The following is an 18455-nucleotide window of genomic DNA, read 5'->3' as shown; positions in this document are numbered from 1 at the left end:
ATCTGCTGGTGGTTAACTTAATAAACTTGTGGGTAAATTGTTGAACAAATATGTGATGAAGCTGACATGTTGACAGATGCAGTAAACAAAGCAAGGTATGTATCTTGCAAGATCTGAGGTTTTACAGTAATGATGGATGTGGGTTCAATATTTGGCAAAGAACAGGTCTATGTATGCGTTATAACAGATAATTAAAGATTTTTAAGTGTTAACAACCTAATTAATATCCACTGATGAACAATTTTTAAACCGTTTATGTTTATTCTAAAGTGGCACCAGTAAATATAACTGTATGCCCAAAACAAAACACCAAACACTCAAATAATTTCTAGATTTTATATTAACTTTATTAAGTTTCCTTTGCTCCTCTGTTTGATAGTTTTTTTTTTCATGTTTCAACAACATTATTCAAATAAGGTTAACAGGCTAAAAACAGCTTAAAACAACACCATAAATCTAGTAGTATTTTTTTATTTTAGATGTATTATTATTTTTAATGACTTTGCATCAGCCCACTATTACTCTTCATGATTATCCTAAGAGTCTCTGCCTTTATTGAACCCCTTGCAGAAATATCTGAAATTAAAGGGATGTTGTTACCCTAAAATATAATCACTAAGTTTAAAGTATTAGTATTACCTATATTTAACTGAACAATTTCACTTCTCTAACTGCTTAAAAAGTCCTCACTACCGCCTGGAGGAAATACACATCTAACAATATCAAATCACTCAGTGACAGTGGGTGCTATGTGATTATTTTATTTACATATAAATAAAAGCAAAATATGAATACTAGGAGCATAACAATTCAATGAGTTGCATTGTATCGTTCAGTGGGAAGCTATGAATTCAATGCGCACAAATATGGAACAGTGCCTGCAATATTTCTGATTATATTACATGAAGTATAATAGAAAATTCAAAAATAATGCCCACAGCGACTGCAGACCACTTCTTCTTTAACGTGTTTTGAGGAAGTACACAGTTGCCAGAAGAATGTATTAACTCAGAGCTTGTTAGTTGACGTGTGTGTGTGTGTGTACTTTTACAATTACGAACATTGTTATTATTATTAAAAAACACAGACATAACAATATAAATCATATCATTTCAATTGTTTCTTTAAACAATGTACAAAATAAAGAAACAAATGTATCTCATTTAAATGAGCTATGAATTTTGTAAATCTTCATCATCAATTGCATCAATAATAATAAAACTTTCACAAATCTCTTGTTTTCAAAAAGGTTATTGATATCTCAGAAGATGTCTACGTTTTAAAGGAAGGTGACATGGATCTGTTGATTTGATTAGAACTGCTTGACTAACTAGGTATTAGCTGGTAACTGGTAATACTGGTCTACTTCAATGTAAGTTTCCAAAAATGTTTAAGACACTGATGGAAATATGATTTATGAATTAATGGTGATTGCATTAATGGTTTACAGTTTTTACTGAGCAAAAATATACACAATGCCCACTTAAATAGCTCCTTTTCTGGTTTCCTCAGGTTCCACACAGTACTTCACTATTGTGCTGTTTTGTTTATGTGGTTGAGGTTTGTGTTCATTTAGCTGACATCATATTTCGGGAAAGGGACAATTAAGCACGCACATGAACATGTAATAGCATAATATCCATATGTCCTTATTCACTGGGAAACAGTTAAAAGAGGAAGCCAAATCACATCCAGAGAATCAGCAGAGTGGCTGGTTGCCTTTGTTGAGTTCTGTGACATTCATAAACTGTTTATTTAAGGTTTATGTAGGAGTAGGAGATTGCTGTGGAGGTGGTGGTGATCTAATAAAGGAGTTTCCTTCCTCAGCTGGCACCATTTACTTACCCTTTGTTCTTAATATGAGCATTTTTCAAATGAATGAAGCTGCTCGGGAAAATCCCCTGAAAATAGAACAAAAGAGAGACTGGGAGACACTGATGATGAAAGCAGCACACATAGTTCAGAGTGGTAATACTGTTCAGAAAGGCATTAATCTGACATAAATATCTGAACATGAGAGGCAGAAGAGAGTGAGAGTGAGAGAGAGAGTGAGAGAGTGTGAGAGAAACATTAGCAGAGGGCAAAAGCTGTGTGTGATTGTGTGTGTGTTTTGACAGATAGATTTAAATCTAAAAACAGAACCCAGACACAGTCAGTGAATATAAAGTAGAGTCTCTCTCTGGCTTACCTTGGCATTTGGGTTCTTAAGGACAAAGCCCCTGTACCACCCTGCGGAGACAAAACATTCACATTTCCATCTGTACTTTCATCTCAACTATCAGCATTCTCTCTTTCACTCCTCTGCCATTTTCCACCCAAGAATGACAGAACTGGTCTCAACTGTCCAATGTCAACACACAACATGTAGACAATTAACATACTGAGGATGTGTGTGTAAAAAGAGTGTGATTTTATAGTCTGTTCTTTGTGGTTCTTGGACAAAAGGGATTGTAAGCAGTACCCCACTTCTCTTTGCACTGTCCTTTTTAGAAAGGCCACTGTTAAGTAGAGGCTCTGCTAAATGCCAGACGCCTACTTAGTGTAGACAGCTGAGTGAGTGAGTGAGTGATGAACAGAGTTTATAAGGTTAACATGTATTATATCACATACACACAGTCATACACAGAGTCAGCAGTGCTTCTCTAACCTTGAAGGAACACCCTAGCATTTTTCAGTCTAATCTGTATATGCCACATTTGTAGCTCACTGTCACTTACCACAGACAAAGACAGGAAGGTGCTTTAGCAGATGCTAACTGGCTTCTGTTGTGTTTTGCATCAAAAGCTCTTATTTTTCTTCACCAAGAACAGTACAATTTAATTACATGATAATAAAAATCTATTTTAAATCAGATTATGCCTTCATGCCCCGTCCAGTGACTGTCCCTGTATTCCTCCCTGTAATGATTCCCGGTAGGCTATGGTCCCACTGCAAGTCTAAACTGAACAATGAATGAATGAATGAATGAATGAATGAATTGTGCCCTTATCTATAGGGCCCTGCACTAATCTACCTTTGACTAATAATGTTTTAGGTTGTTAACAGTTGGTTTAGGCTTAGGTTTCCTTAATGTCCTTTTGCAGGAACATATGGAGGGTTGGGGGTGTGTGGGGATGGGGGGTGGGGTAGTGCTGAGTTTTAAAATTATCTACTGGATTCCTGCAATTTTAATAGAATCTTTTTAAACTCATACATGTAATACATGTTGTGAATGTTCCTGCATGAAAAGTACCCAACATGGTTTAGCTATATAAATCAGAGTATTACCATATACTGGGGAAAAAAAAGACATTCATACTACAGCAAAAAGTGAAGTGTGAAGAATTTGCGGCAGTTGTGGCAGTCTTGGCAATCCCCTTATTGTAGTTCATATCAAATCAACACATCTAGACAGAGACATTTCCTCTCCTTGTCATTGTGGTTGAGTTCCAACCAACAGGCAGCCTTCTATCACTGAAAACAGGAAGTTAAGATGTGTGTGCACCCCGAGCATGGAGAATGTCTTCAAAGAGTGGAAACAGGAAATACGAGGAACGCCTGAGACAAGTGTGGGTCACACACTAGATCTGCAGCCTCTTCTGTATGCTCAAACAAGAAGGCAATGGACTTAAGTAAGTAAAACTTAGGCCATCACTATGTACTTTACTGGAAACAATGTATTAGACTGGAGAAATTATAACAGAGAAAAAGGCTCCAGGCTGGGAGTAGAAGCTAAGGCAACTCAACGTATCATTTGCTAGTTGATATAGTTCTCGTTTGCTTTAGCAAAACTGGCCAGGAAGATCTAATTTAATTGGATTGTGTGAGCACCCTAACCAATCTCAGGTGCTTCAGAAGGTTTTCTATGAGTGCATTAATGAATTAATCAATAGCACAGGCTAGGTCAAATCAAAGGTTTACCAATACGCTTTCTTTAACCATCACGTAGCAATATCACTTCAAAATGGTATTTCGTTAAAATCAATGTGCCATTAATGCACAAAGGCTGCTCCAGCAAGAGAGTGTGGCCTGCACTGGGGCAGCTCAGTAGAGTTGGGCGATGTGGCCCAAAAACAATTTATCACAATATTTTTTTTCTATATTGATTGTTCCCAATATTTATCATGATATAAAATTGTGTAACATTGTTGCAGATAAATTAAGAAGAAAAAGAAATAAATAAGTAAATATATGCTTATGGTAAAAGTCAGCAAAATATGCCCCAAACAGAGAGAAAACTGGAGATTGTAACATATTTATTTCATATATATTTAATTAATTATATATCTGGTTTATGTTCTCACATTCATAAAGTCTCATAGGTTCATTTAGTATAATACCATAAGTATATTCACCTGATACTGTGCTTCATGATCAGGTTGCTTACTGTGATGGTGGCAACCGTGAAAACAGTTACCCAAAGCTTATCATTGCTATCGAACAAATATATATAGCAAAACAAACAGAGATCTGTATATCGCCTAGCACTACTGCTCAGTATAATTGTTAACAACTATTGCATCGTTACTGTAATTCATGCTACAAATATGCCCTTTTTCAGAGAACCAACAATATTTGTATTTACATAACTGCTGGAATACATTCTTAGCTAGCCAAAGATTGTGGGCCAAACAAAGATCTTCATAGGAGTTGTACAGAACACTGGCCCATTTAGAGTCCTGTTTTCAGGCACCCCAGCATTGTCTGATTTATAACATTTAACAACTCTTCCATAACACTGTTCATCACAAATGTGCTATTGTAGAAAGCATACGAATGCTAATAATTTATGCTAATTAGGTCTGTAACGCCAGTGACTGTTTTGTATGGAGTAAGAATTCTACTGAATTCACCCTTTGGTATCACAACCACCAAAAAAACTCCTATTTCATTAACATGTTGGGTTAACTGGTTGTAAATTTGTGTTTCTTCTTAACTATCTATTTAGCAGTGCCTTGCTATTGCTAGCTGTCATTAGCGATATCTTTAGCTTATGTTTGTACTCACTAATCAACACTGAAGAATTTTTTTAAAATCTTGGTCCATTTCAGCTTGGACCACACAGAATACAAGCAAATACTTCTTCAAATCACTTCATATGACAAAATAGGTCAAGAGGTTCATCAAGAGTTCACTAATATATTTTAATATATATGGCAATGCAAATCACAATCATAAGCACATTATATAACATTTCAACCCTGTCCCCCAGCCTAGAGCCTTTGATGTAGAAGTAAGCTGTAATACATCTTTAGTAGTGGCTCTGCTTTACCTTCACATTTCTCCAGGATCTGTACCGTGTCGCCGATCTCCAGAGGCAGGCCGTTCTGCACCGTTCCTCGAAAACTGGCCAACGCTGCAAAGCAAAAGAAAAAAAACACACAGGGACAATAAACAAACAGCCCATAAATCATCCCACTCATTTCTACTGAAAAGCAGGTTGCCGTGAACTCCATAAACCTGCTCCAGAGATGCACAATGTGTCTTGTGTGCTGAGGATTCAATTAAAATTCTCAAGGCTGCCTGATCATCCAGAACTCTGAAAGAGGTACACTGTCAAACAAACCGTCACTGTGGTGTTGCCCTCAAAAGGTAGATATTCACTACCTTCATTTAGGGAATTTAAGTTAGTTATTTCATATGCCCAATTTCATCTCCAGGACTTATATAAGGCTCTTTTATTTTTGACAATTCTATAATGACAGACTACAAATATTCACCTCTCTTTCTGGAGAACAGAATGTAATGTACTTTTAAGGAACACAGCTGGACTTGAACCCCACTATTGTATCTTTAAAGGTACATTTACACTGTGTGTATGTTTAGTAACCAATAATGTACCCCAATCATATGCCTTTATTCTGAGAGTGTATAAAATTGTGGACATTGTGTGTTCCTCTTCCCTATGCACTGGGTGGAAGGATACATTTCTTGCACTGGTCTTGCACTGTTAGTCGTCTACCTATAGGTAAACTGATACAATCCAATATAGAATTTTCCAAATATATTAAAAGTTTGCATTAATGGATACTACTACTACCGCAACAAAAGGAAACTTACAAAGATCAAAGATGACACTTGTTATTGTAGAGATGTAATTTCCAGTCAAAGGTTATTTATTTTCAAAACATATTCCAGAGACAATATAAGAATATTCACTTTCATGTGGATAGTAAATGTAAATTAAAAAAAAAAAGTGAAAAAAAGAGTTCCCAAAAGTAGAGGACACTATGCAAGTCCTAGTTGAGCACCAAAAATCCCTTTCAGTTGGAATGTAAAGCAACACGTGGTTATGGGTCAGAAAGGACGTGTCACCGATTTGTTAAAGGAGTGGACTTGGGACTGTTTGATCGGTTTGATCCAAAAGACCAGCTTGGAAAATTAGAAAAAAAAGCATGTCTCCTTCCTCAAAACACCTCTGAATTGCCTTAGATTTTAAAATGGCCAGCTGGAATGACACTATAGCTGACTGCTAATGCAGCCAGGTATTAACAGTGTCATACTGAGTGGGCAATGTAAAATCCGGGCCTGGAACCTGGATCAAATATCTGGATTTGAAGACCTCTACCCTAGAGCACCTGACCCCAACTGCTGTCAAACAAAGTAGCAACTGACGTTCACACAACAACAGACTGTTCAGCCCAGAGCTCAAACCTCAAACTTTGGAGGTGTGGAAAAATGGTCACTTGTGAAAATAAATAATAAAATAATGGTGGGTTTCTGATTTTATATGGTAATATTTTTTTGAACATGTGTATTTAGAACTGTTCTTTAAAGCCAATGTGAAAGAGAAATCAGAGAAGAAGAACTTGTCTGGAAAAGGCACACACAGAAGAATAGAAAAGTAGACAGGAAGAGAAATAAAGTGGAGACTAAAGTAATCAACACCTTTTGTCCGAACAGTCTGTGAAGGCTTTGGATGGCAGAGTTTGCTCTGTTCCACTCAGAGGGGATTGTGGGCCCAAAGCATTTAATCGGGTTATTTTACCTGCCGCAAATTGCTATGCAGCGACAGCTTATTGGAGCACAGCCCTCTTTTATGGGGCACGGCCCAATCTGCCATATCTGCTGCGGGTTTGACCTAATTGGAGAACATTTCAGCTTCTGTGAGATGTGGATTCAAGTAGCCATATAAGCCACTCTAGATCACAAACACAAACCTGAATTCAGTTGGAAAACTCATTTGAAACAGGACAATTGAAACAGGAAATCTGACTAATAAAGCTCTCATGAATAGACTACCTCACATGCACTCTCCTTATTTTTGCCCTCTGTATAAATAAAATTGTTCTCATGTGACCTAGCCCTAGGAAATTTGAATTTTCAGAGTGACAAATTTAAGCTAAGCACATCCCTCAGCATTAACCTCACACATTTTACAATGTCCTTGTTCGTGTTCCTTCTCTCTCTCTCTCTCTCTCTCTCTCTCTCTCTCTCTCTCTCTCTCTCTCACTGTCACAATAAGAAAGAAAAGGAAAATTCTCCCTTTTGATTTTTAAATCCAAGTCTAAATCAGGGGTCTTCAAATTAAAGCTTTGAATGCTGTTCTAGATCTGGATTTGTAATCACTAGTATATAAATGACCTGTTCACACAACTGACTTGTCACATTCATTCATTCATTCATTCATTCATTCATTCTCTGTAAGCGCTTATCCAGTTCAGGGGCGCGGTGGGTCCAGAGTCTACCTGGAATCATTGGGCGCAAGTGGGAACACAACCTGGAGGCGGCGCCAGTCCTTCACATGGTAACACACACACATACACACACACACATACACCTACACTTTTGAGTCGCCAATACACCTACCAACGTGTGTTTTTGAACTGTGGGAGGAAACCGGAGCACCCGGAGGAAACCCACATGGACACGGGGAGAACACATCAACTCCTCACAGACAGTCACCCGGAGCGGGAATCAAACCTACCAGTGTCGACACTACCTGCTGTACCACCGTGCCGCTTCTGGCTTGTCACAGTATTATAAAAAATCCATAACCAGAAACTGAATTCTAGGCCCAGAATGATGACCTCTGGTCTCAGCTGGAACTATTGTTCGAAGGCAGTGCGTTTAATCTCAAAACCTATTTTGCACACGCATGGTAATCCAGATTTTACCCACAGAATCTGTATGTGTGAACGCAAACGACTGTACCAGACATTACCCAGACTTTATCTTATCAGCCAGCTAGTACAAAGCCTTGGTGTGAATAGAGCTGGTAATGTTCCTGAGAATCCCATGAATTCATGCCATTCTTTCTGTGAACACTGCACAGGAGCCATTTTAGGCCTAAACCACGCTGAACATTTCCAGCTGTCAGAACGCTTCTGCCACGGAAATTCTTAGGCTGCACACTACGTGTGAACGAACAACTCCAGGAGTGATTCTCCGGATATTTTTCCAAAGTTAATATGTGAAAACAGTTTAACACTGCTCTAGCCATCTGTGGCCTATGATCAAAAAGGCACAGCTGCAGGAGTTTTCTCTTGGCCAATGTAGCCATGCTCTCCAGCCATCACTTAGCAAGATGCTATCCAACACTGGCACTTATAAGCTGGCATCACCTGAAGTTAGTATTCTTCTGGGATGCTGTAATGGTGCTTCACGAGTCTTGGATGAGGTATAGCTTTCTTCCAGTGTAGCATATGGAATCTGCCACAATTAAATAGGGAAGAACTTAGGTTTAAAGATCTGTTTAAATTAAATAAATAACTGCGACAAAAGTTCACGAGACAAACTCTACAAATAAAACTGGGAATAAATATCTGTAAAGCATTGGTTTATGATCTGACTAAAAAATATGCTGTGACTTCAGTCAGCCCAGTATACAGAAAATCCCTGCGATTTCACTTTGAAATTTAGAAACTAAAATAAAGTAGGTCCAATGAATTAATTATACAAGCTCATTTACTGCAGCGGCATGCTAAATTATTCAGTTGGAAGTTCATATTTTGACAGGGCTCAATTCCTTCCTGGTTATCCATATCCCAGCTGCTGTCTTCCTGCTAAAAGGGCCGGCATAAAAGGTGCTCTCACAATGGGGACCCCCCCCCATTTCCCCAAGGGAATGCAGCACACACAGGGAAGTACAAAAATGAATGAGCAAGAGATATGGTAAAAGACAAGACAGGAAGATATGCAAACATTGTACACTGTAAGAAAGGAAGCGCTGGTGGGCAACTGATATATATAGATGTGTGTCTACATTTACGTGTAATGTATTGCATTCATGTGAAAATGACCTGCCTATTACAAAACAAGTATATTCAGCGTGCAATCTGGCACATTACACATTGATTATTTAATGCACAATACTAACAAACAGGGGCAGAATGACATACAGGCATAAAAGCTTAGCTAGAGCTCTTCAAAGTGTTCAACATGCCCTAATTTGTTCACTGCTATGATTGTCACATACACGCAGGGCTTCCGTTTCCATTTGACTGACCACAGACTTCAGTTGGCCAATGGGCGCGCTTGGTCCCAGCTGATCAGATGTGACACATATTTACTGGGCACCACTGGCCACAACTGGCCACTTATTCTACAATAGGAGTAACAGAGGTACACAGGAAAGCAAGAGTGAGAGACAGAGCGAGAAGTGTGTGTGTGTGTGTGTGTGTGTGTGTAAGAGAGATCGAGAGAGAGGGTGAGATACAGTGAGACAGAGAGAAAGAAAGGCAGAAGTCAAACAAAGAGCAACAGACAGAATGAAGTGGGGACAGACACAGAGACCGAAACACAGCGCAAACAGAGCAAACAAAGCAAAGGCAAAAAACTGCAGGTGTGTGTGTGTGTGTGTGTGTGTGTGTGTGTGTGTGTGTGTGTGTGTGAGAGAGAGAGAGAGATGGGGTGTATAGACAGAGAGAGAGGTAAAAAAAAATACAGTGAGAGTAAGAGTCACAGAATAATAGAGAATAAGAAAGACACAGAGTGAGAGGTTGAGAGGGGGACAGAGAAGGAGAGGAAATTCTAGTTGTGAAACTAAAAGTCCTCTGTCCAAAGCTACATCTGTCCTGCCTCACAGGCTTCCTGTAGCGAAACAGAGTGAGAGAGAATTAGGCCATGCTGGCTCGCCCGCTGACTCTGTGTGCTACTTCATTACTTTCACAGACACACAAAAACACTCATGTCCACCGGCACCTGCAAGAGATGGGGGAAAAAGGCAGCTCTAACCACTGAACAAAAACGCTCCATGGCAGAACTGTTCAAACTGAATTCACCTGCTGACCTCTTAAATTACAGTGGACTTTAGATCTGCTCAGACTTTAATGCCTTGCCTTTAATTACACTCATTGTCCAATAGCCCATTAGTCTCATTTCAAGTTCAGTGGGTGTGGATTCAGTCTAGTGTTATGTATCGGTATCGGCACAGATTCTGGCACTTAAACACAGTATCTGTATCAAGTACAGAGCACCGTTACCATAGGTGTGTTGGAAATAGCTCACTACTCAGTATTCCCTACATGTAGTGCACAGGGCCCTTTTGGGACACACCACATGAAGCAGATACTGATGCGCATGCACGCCTCTAGATGCAGCTCATTTTAAAGTAGGAGCAGATTATAAACAGACTGGGTATTTCACACTACATGACTACATGTTTTTTGTCAATTTTTACAGAGACTGGAAATATATCACACACACACTACACGACCTCAAACTCCCCAACCTTTTTCTCCTACAGGTAATACTCACTATTTGGGGACATGTGCAGCCAGCACTATGTAATATATTAGAGTTCACAGTTTTACCGTTCAATCCGTCCTCCAGGTGACTGTGTTTACCTTCTGTTCTCTGCTGCCATTGGCTGTTGAAGGGACACGTTCAGCCTAGAGTTGGTGGAGAGTGTAGACTACACAACTACGTCCAAATTCAGGTAGAAAAAAAAAATAATCAAACGAATCGACTGGTGTGAAAAGCAAATTCGGGGCAAAAATATTTCAAATCGGGCTAAAAATCGTGTAGTGTAACCCCAGCTTAAGGCATGCCAAAGAACACTGGCTTCTTTCAGGAAACCACAAAGGAGCACGCTAACAAAGGTCAGAAGCAGTCCATAGAAATTGCATTTCACAGTCGTGACAAATATTCTTATATTTTTAACAGTGTAAAAAGCTATTCAGTCAGGCTAGACTATGTCTTCCTACTTGTACTTGTTGGAAATATTGATTTTTTTCATGGCTCTGGTCGGTATCGGAAGAAAAAAGTGGTATCAATGCACCCCTAGTTCAATCCCTGCTTAGGAACTTAGTGTCTGTGAGGAGTTCAGTGTGTTTTCCCAGTGTCTGTGTTGGTTTTCTCTGTGAGATCCTCCTAGTGCTCCAGCAAAAACAGATATTGGACATGTGAGTGTGTGTTGCCCTTTGATGGACTGGTGCTCTGTTTAGAGTGTGTTCCCACCACGTTCCCAATGATTCCAGGGAGGCTCTGTACTAGTGCTGGGCGATATGCGCGCAAATCAATATCACGATTAATTGTACATTTTACCACAATTACGATCAATGAACGATTTTTTTTACTATTATTTTTGACCTTCATAGTTCAGTGACGATGTAAATCATATAATCAATATAGACATGATTATATGAGTTAGAAGTTCTGAATGATTTTGTTTACTATTTGATTAATTGCTCAGCCCTACTCTGGACCTAACATGACCCTGAATATGATGAAGTGGACGCAAGGCAAGCAACTAGTTACGTACTTCACTTTGACTTTACGTTTTTATGATAGACGCAGTATTTGAATACTGCTGTTACATTGAAATGTTGCAGCATAATCACACATGACTTATGCTATTAGCCAGTTGTCTCTCAGTTTATGTGCTAATTTAAGAGCCCTATTAAAAAGGAACACAACACAGTATTTTACCTATAAATTACAGCTTCAAAATCACTGTTATGTTCCACTGACCTGCAAAAATAGAGGCTTTGTCATTGTTACTCTAGGCTCAGCACTGCAGAAACTTCACTATACCACTTTTGAAGGAAGGTAGAAAGTGTTACAACAATGAGGGGGGTATGCATTGTTAAAAATGCCTCTAAAACGATTACAGAATAAATAAAATCACTCTAGTTGACTGTGCACAGTGCACCAATGTGTACAATCAATAAATATGTGAGACTGAGGTGTCAAAATCAGAAGCAAAATATTTGTTTTTGTGATTTACCCATTCTCTAATTCCAAAAAGAGAGACAGACATAAACCTGAATGCTGCATGGCTAAGCCTGGTCTGATGATACATTTGGTTTGTCTAAGCTTAAAACTCTGAAAACACTACAGTGAGCAGGATGAGGAGCTTGAGCCTCTCAGACCACAGGTCACTCACCTCCAGCTCCTTCAGCTGAGCAATCCAGCAAAGACACACACAAGTTATACCACTGTATGAAGTTTGAGCATGTGTTTACTAACTTATTACTTTTTTTCTTAAGCAATTCCACTAGTTAGCTAGGCCTGTCCCAATCTTGCACAATGCCACCAGTCTGAAAGAATGGGGTAAGCACATGCTTATGTAAGAAATGTAAAGCCTACTGCTTCTTCTAGAAGTGCTGCTGACACAGCACTACCTCTCAACACACTTAGCTGTGCACATGTTCGATGCTAACTATTGGACACCCACAATACCTAGCATGAGGAAAGTGGGAGGACCATCTTACTCACCCACAGAGTGAGGTCAATTATACACTTTTGGACTCCTGGCCTCAGAAGGCTGATGTATCACTCGGAATCAAAGCGGAGATCTCTCGATCTAAAGTTCTGGCTAATAATAACACTCCACCAAATAAAAACAAAACAACAAAAGTTGTTCAGCTAATAAGGCACTGATAGTTAGAAAAAAACTAATATTCCATAAAGCAGAGATTTGCTTGAAAGTTGAGTTCTGTGAAGGTTCATGTTCTTTAACTGTTTTAAATGAGACATTATCCTGAAAATAATTATCCCATCACCTCAAAGATTATGTAATAAAACAACCCAGCCATTGTTTTTTCTCATTTTGTGCTGCTTCTTAGGTAGATAGCTGTGAGTGCATAAAGATGGGGTTAAACCAAGCAAAAGATGCATTAACTTGTAAGAAAAGGTGTATATTAAGTGTCTTTTAAAAAGTAGTCACACTAATGCATAAACATTACTTTATAATGTTATTTCCGAATCTAAACTAAGTCATGAAATATGAATGAATGGTGTCAACAATAATATTAATAAATAAATAAATAAATAAACAATACTTAATAACAATCATTTAATTTAAATCATTTAAAATCACAGTGAAAAGATTAAATAAAGAAATGTTTAACTAAAACTGCTAGAGTGCATTTCATTTTTATTCTTTTAAATCTATACTGACCAAAACAATCAACTAAACATATACACACCCACACAACCACATGCAACATCAAAATCCTGCACCCTTGTTACTCTAAGCAAACTTGCGCTCGAATGGCCCCCTAAATGTGCTTTTAACCTCATTAAAATCAAACCCACTCCACTCCCTCTGATTTGTGAACTGACATCAAACCCCGCTAATGACCTGCCTTCAATCTCATTAAATATTCATCAGCTCATTAATATGCATATATGCAGCAGCTGAAAGGAGGATCGCTGAGCCTCTTGCCAGAGAATGCCCATAAATTATTAACCCCTTATTTTGGAGTACACCCACCCACCACCATTCCGCAACACACAAGGACGAATGAATTATGCAGCATTTGGGAATTCGCTTTTCAGTTTACGCGGATTCGGAAGTTGCTAAACAATTAATCGGCGGTAAATGGTATTAGACGTGGGATGTGATGGACTCCGCCTCATGCAAAGTAAAACACTGCTGTCTCAATGCTCTCCTCTTAGTGATCTGAAGAAACTGCATCTCAGCCCACAGATATTTCAATCCCGTTACCCTCTACCACACTGATGGTCGTTTATGTAACATGAGCTTTATGATGTATGAGTCTGAATGTATTTCCAGGCTGACAAAACCAGCAATTCATCAGGGAGTTTTTTTTTAAACAAGAGCTTGAGGCACTTTTGGCCCGATGTATGGTACGGCTGTGCCAACGGAGCCATCACTGGGGGAATCATTCATTAGTCCTGCCACAAGACAAAGTCACAAACAGAAAGAAAAAGTCACTCAGTGGTAATGTGCATGACTAATCAAGACACTGTGTACTGACTGAGAGCTGCATTCTTCAGTTCCTCCTCACTTAGTACATTCTTCATTCTAAAATATTCCTGGCCGCAGTCAAGGGCAGCGCAATACGCACGTCCCAAGCCACTTTGGTCGGGATTCATAAGATTCGCGTGGCCTTGAAGCTTGCGGGAAACAAGAACGGAAATAAACATTCCACTCAAAGTGCAGATTCTGCAAACCATCGCTATGCACGCCAAAATACATGATTCCGCAGAAAAATATCAGCCAAATCAAGGGATTTTAAAATAGCAACTGTTCCGAAAATACCACACTGGTCAAAATGTTACAAATGTACTATGTTGCATTAAAGTAACATCACAACAGACAAAACTTAATATCGAAGGTTTTTCTCAGCTTTGCAAACAAGAAAGTCACAATGTATTAGCAAACTGAAGTATAATAATATATAATATATTCAGCCAATAATTTACAACACTATTGAGATTTCTTGAAATTTTTTAAACAAAACTGAAAATAATGTTTCCTCTATTCACAATAACTGGTTCAGATTCAGGTGAATTACATGCAACAATTAATACATTGTACAATACATTTTCAGTTTGTAGCCAAAAATAATAATAATTAGGTGTATTAGGTGTAATTAGGTGTAAAATGTTGCAGCATTTTATTTAATTTTAATTTTTTTGTAACACATCATTGTAATTCAAAATCAAATATTCAAATATAAGTCTTACACATGCTTTTAGAAATAATATTTTCCCCAAACCAGAGCACAGGTTATGTACTGCTAAAAAAAATGTCAGTTGACATTTTTAATACTACACAACAGGTATATAACCATACAATGACATATGAACAAGAAAATGTTTGAATTTTTAATTAAAACAATTAGGTAAGTTAAACTTATTTGTATAAAACATAGTAATGTTAAATGTCCTGGCTCTAGCCTTGAGAGCAAATGCAAGAAAGAGAGAGAGAGTGAGAGAGAGAGAGAGAGAGAGAGAGAGAGAGAGAGCCAGAGCTTTGCATTTTTACACATTCGACTTCCTAACAGACCTCCATTCCTGCTCAGCACGCACAAAAACACATGCACACTCAGAGCATTCACAATCAGCGGGGCCTGACTACCAGTCCCAGGCTCCAGAGCCACCTCAGAGCACCCAGACAACAGCCTACACCACTTCACACACCTTCAACAGCAGACAGAACACAGCAGACAGACCATTCTCTCATTTCACCTGTCCTGCTCCTGTCTCCATCACCACAAAGAGAAAGAGGAAGAGAGAAAGAGAGAGAGAGAGAGAGAGAGAGAGAGAGAGTGAAAGGCCTTTTCAGTAAAAGCTTCTACTTGTGCTGTATTCACTGAGCTTGAGCTTTTCACAGCTTTAAAATAACAGCTCTTAGAGGAGTTAAATCAGAGGAAAGAAATATAGTTCTGCCCACCAAAGTGTCTGGCTGCCATTTAAAAACAGACACAAAGGTCATAAATATGTGAATTCCTCAGGACGTTGAGGTAACACTGCTGTCCTTACACACAGGTTATATTTCGGCAGCAACCCAGTACTAACCCAGGTTAGTACATGGACTGGTTATTCAAAAGTATCCCTATGTGTGTGAATGATTGTGTGAGTATGTGATTCACTATGAAGGATTGACGCCTTCCACCCTCTGATTCCAAGTAGGCTCCGGACCAACACAACTCTCAACAGGACGAAACAGTTACAGAAAATGAATGTATAGATATGTTGTGTTTATTTTACTCCGTTTAACCCTCATCTTTGGGTGGCATGGTGGCGCAGCAGGTAGGTGTCGCAGTCACACAGCTCCAGGGACCTGGAGGTTGTGGGTTTGAATCCTGCTCCCGGTGACGGTCTGTGAGGAGTTTGGTGTGTTTTCCCCGTGTCAATGTGTGTTTCTTCCAGGTGCTCCGCTTTCCTCCCGCGGTCAAAAAAGTACAGTGTGTCTGTATGTGTGTTGTCCTGTGAAGGACTGGCAGTCCCTCCAGGGTGTGCTCCTGCCTTGCGGGCTCTGGACCTACCACGACCCTGAACGGTATAAGCGCTTACAGATAGTGAATGAATGAATGTGAATGAACTCATTTTTCATTCCAGTATAAATTCGGGTGCGGTGCTGTGAATGGAGAGACTCAGACAAGAGGTGGAACAGTTCTAAAGTCTTGACACTACACAGGATGTAGCACCAAAGCAGAAAGACGTATTTTACTAACTTAGGCAACCCTCAAACATTTCTGTGTAGGTTGGCAGCCAAATGAACGTGTTAAGCAATGAGTAATAGATTTTTTCAGAATATGTTCCCCTTGGTTGCTGTATTTGAATATAGTGACTAAAAGCAACATAGAGATGAGTTTGGATATCTGTTTATAGGGACCCATATTTACATCCATATGCGCTAAAACTTGACACTGGAGAGAGCCACAATGATGTCAGAGGGCTAATAATATATTGAACAATATGTCGGTTAGTGTTGCTGCCACAAAGCTCCAGAGGTTAAAACTGTCGCCCACCACACATCATTTGAATGTTGTTAAATAAAGATTTAACAAGAAAAACGAACGTTGAAATTGGGTCTCTATTTGGTGCGTCTGATTTGTTTCAAATTAAGCCCAAGGCAGACATCATTTACTACATTTCATCCAATTTTAGACTTGGAGAGATGTCTTTCTTTGTACACATCTTTTTTATCTTTCATTTTCAACCAAATAGAAATGTTTAGAAAGCCGAGACAGCAGGCCAAATCATCTCTTCCACGTCTTTTCAAGTTTTTGCTGGGTGGGTAACTTGTGGAAAAAGTTGTATAATATGTCTATTTTAAAAGTGTATTATTTTATAATATTATTGCAAAATGTCAACCAAGTCAAACAATAATATCATTAATAAATACTAAAAATCTTTTTTAATAATGGCAACAGTGTCGCAGTCACAAAGCTTAGGTGTCTGTCTGTGAGGAGTTGTGTTCGCCCTGTGTCTGTATGTGTTTCCTCCGGGTGCTCAGGTTTCCTCCCACAGTCCAAACACACACGTTTGTAGGTGGATGGGCCACCTACATGATGTGAATGTGTGTGTGCTTGTGTGTTGCCCTGTAAAGGACTTGCGCCCCCTCCATGTTGTATTCCTGCCTTGTGCCCAATGATTCCAGGTGGGCTCTGGACCCATGATAATGATAATGGATGATGGATAATGGATAATGAATGAATGAATGAATAAATGTCAAATTATTTAATAAAGAAACACAAACAAAACCAATGCAACAACAAAATCCAGCACCCTTGTTACTCTAAACAAACTTGCACTCAAATGGTCCCCTAAGTGTGCTTTTAAACTCATTAAAAGCTAGTGGTTTAAGATAAATTTAATATCAGTTTCTATAAGTTTGCCATCATATTAATTTATATCGTCATAAAACATATCACACAGATGTGTAATGTGTCCAATCTTTATTTTCACATATATTGCACATAGAAACTTTGCCACCATATTGTATTTTGACGTCACAAAGCCCTACTATTCTATTCCTACCTGCCTGTTGCATTGTGGTACTTTTTTTTAGTCTTTCCCATTTAAGGCCATTTCTTGCACTCTCTTATCATTTTCATGCTTAATCTCTCTTTCTCAGGAGGACTGCAGGATTGCAAATGAGCCAGAAAATACCTTGGAAAGCCCAAGAGAGATCAGTGGTTTGACAGACTGTTGGCAAAGCAGCATAAAGCATACATGACTCAGATTAAATGGGAATATGGGTCAAACTTGTAAAGCTGCCCACTTCACCTCATTGTGCTCACTAATCTGTGGCTTTGATCTCTCTCCCACTCTCTCACAACTCTTTCTCTCTCCGAGATCCCCACCATAACCATACCTCCAATATGTGTGGGGTACTACATAGTGTATGCGTAAGGGTATAAGTCAACATAATGGCACATTAAAGTATTTAATGGAAAGCAGTGATGGATGATGGATGAATAATCCCATCTTTGCATGCTCTCAGAATGCTTTTAAGCTATCTCTATAGGCCAAAGCACACAAAAATATGCATGCAAAGCATGTTGTATAACCAAAATTAGTAGTTAGTAAAAGATTTTAGTAGTATATTGTACCCACTGAAGTTCAGACACAGAGGAATTTCCTCCACTGGAATCTGGAGTAGCCACATATGACCTTAAGGCCACCATGCCCAGAGCAGTGTCTGCAAGATGAGTACAGCCTAAATGTTCTCAGCACTGGACTGTGAAGTAGTAGCCTTGCGTTCTCTGGATGGATGGAACTCCATGCTATAACGTTGGGATGAGTCAGGGTGGCTTATCAGAAACTGACCT

The 18455-nt window shown here is 39.0% G+C and overlaps 1 protein-coding gene across 3 annotated transcripts in view; it reads right to left on the bottom strand.

The window, feature by feature from the left end:
* The window catches only part of dock4b (dedicator of cytokinesis 4b), a 156178-nt gene that overhangs the window by 105875 nt on the left and 31848 nt on the right, over positions 1 to 18455 (bottom strand). For all 3 annotated transcript variants that reach the window (XM_066666918.1, XM_066666920.1, XM_066666919.1), the window contains exons 2-4: positions 5252 to 5335; positions 2189 to 2229; positions 1846 to 1901 (exon numbers count right to left, since the gene is read on the bottom strand). In XM_066666918.1, the coding sequence (XP_066523015.1) occupies positions 1846 to 1901; positions 2189 to 2229; positions 5252 to 5335 (181 nt within the window). The remainder of the gene's footprint in view (positions 1 to 1845; positions 1902 to 2188; positions 2230 to 5251; positions 5336 to 18455) is intronic.

The sequence above is a fragment of the Hoplias malabaricus genome, chromosome 4 (assembly GCF_029633855.1).
Source record: "Hoplias malabaricus isolate fHopMal1 chromosome 4, fHopMal1.hap1, whole genome shotgun sequence".
In the NCBI taxonomy this organism is placed as follows: domain Eukaryota; kingdom Metazoa; phylum Chordata; class Actinopteri; order Characiformes; family Erythrinidae; genus Hoplias; species Hoplias malabaricus.
Note: the sequence above shows the minus strand (reverse complement) of the source record. Positions and strands in the feature narration are given on the sequence as shown.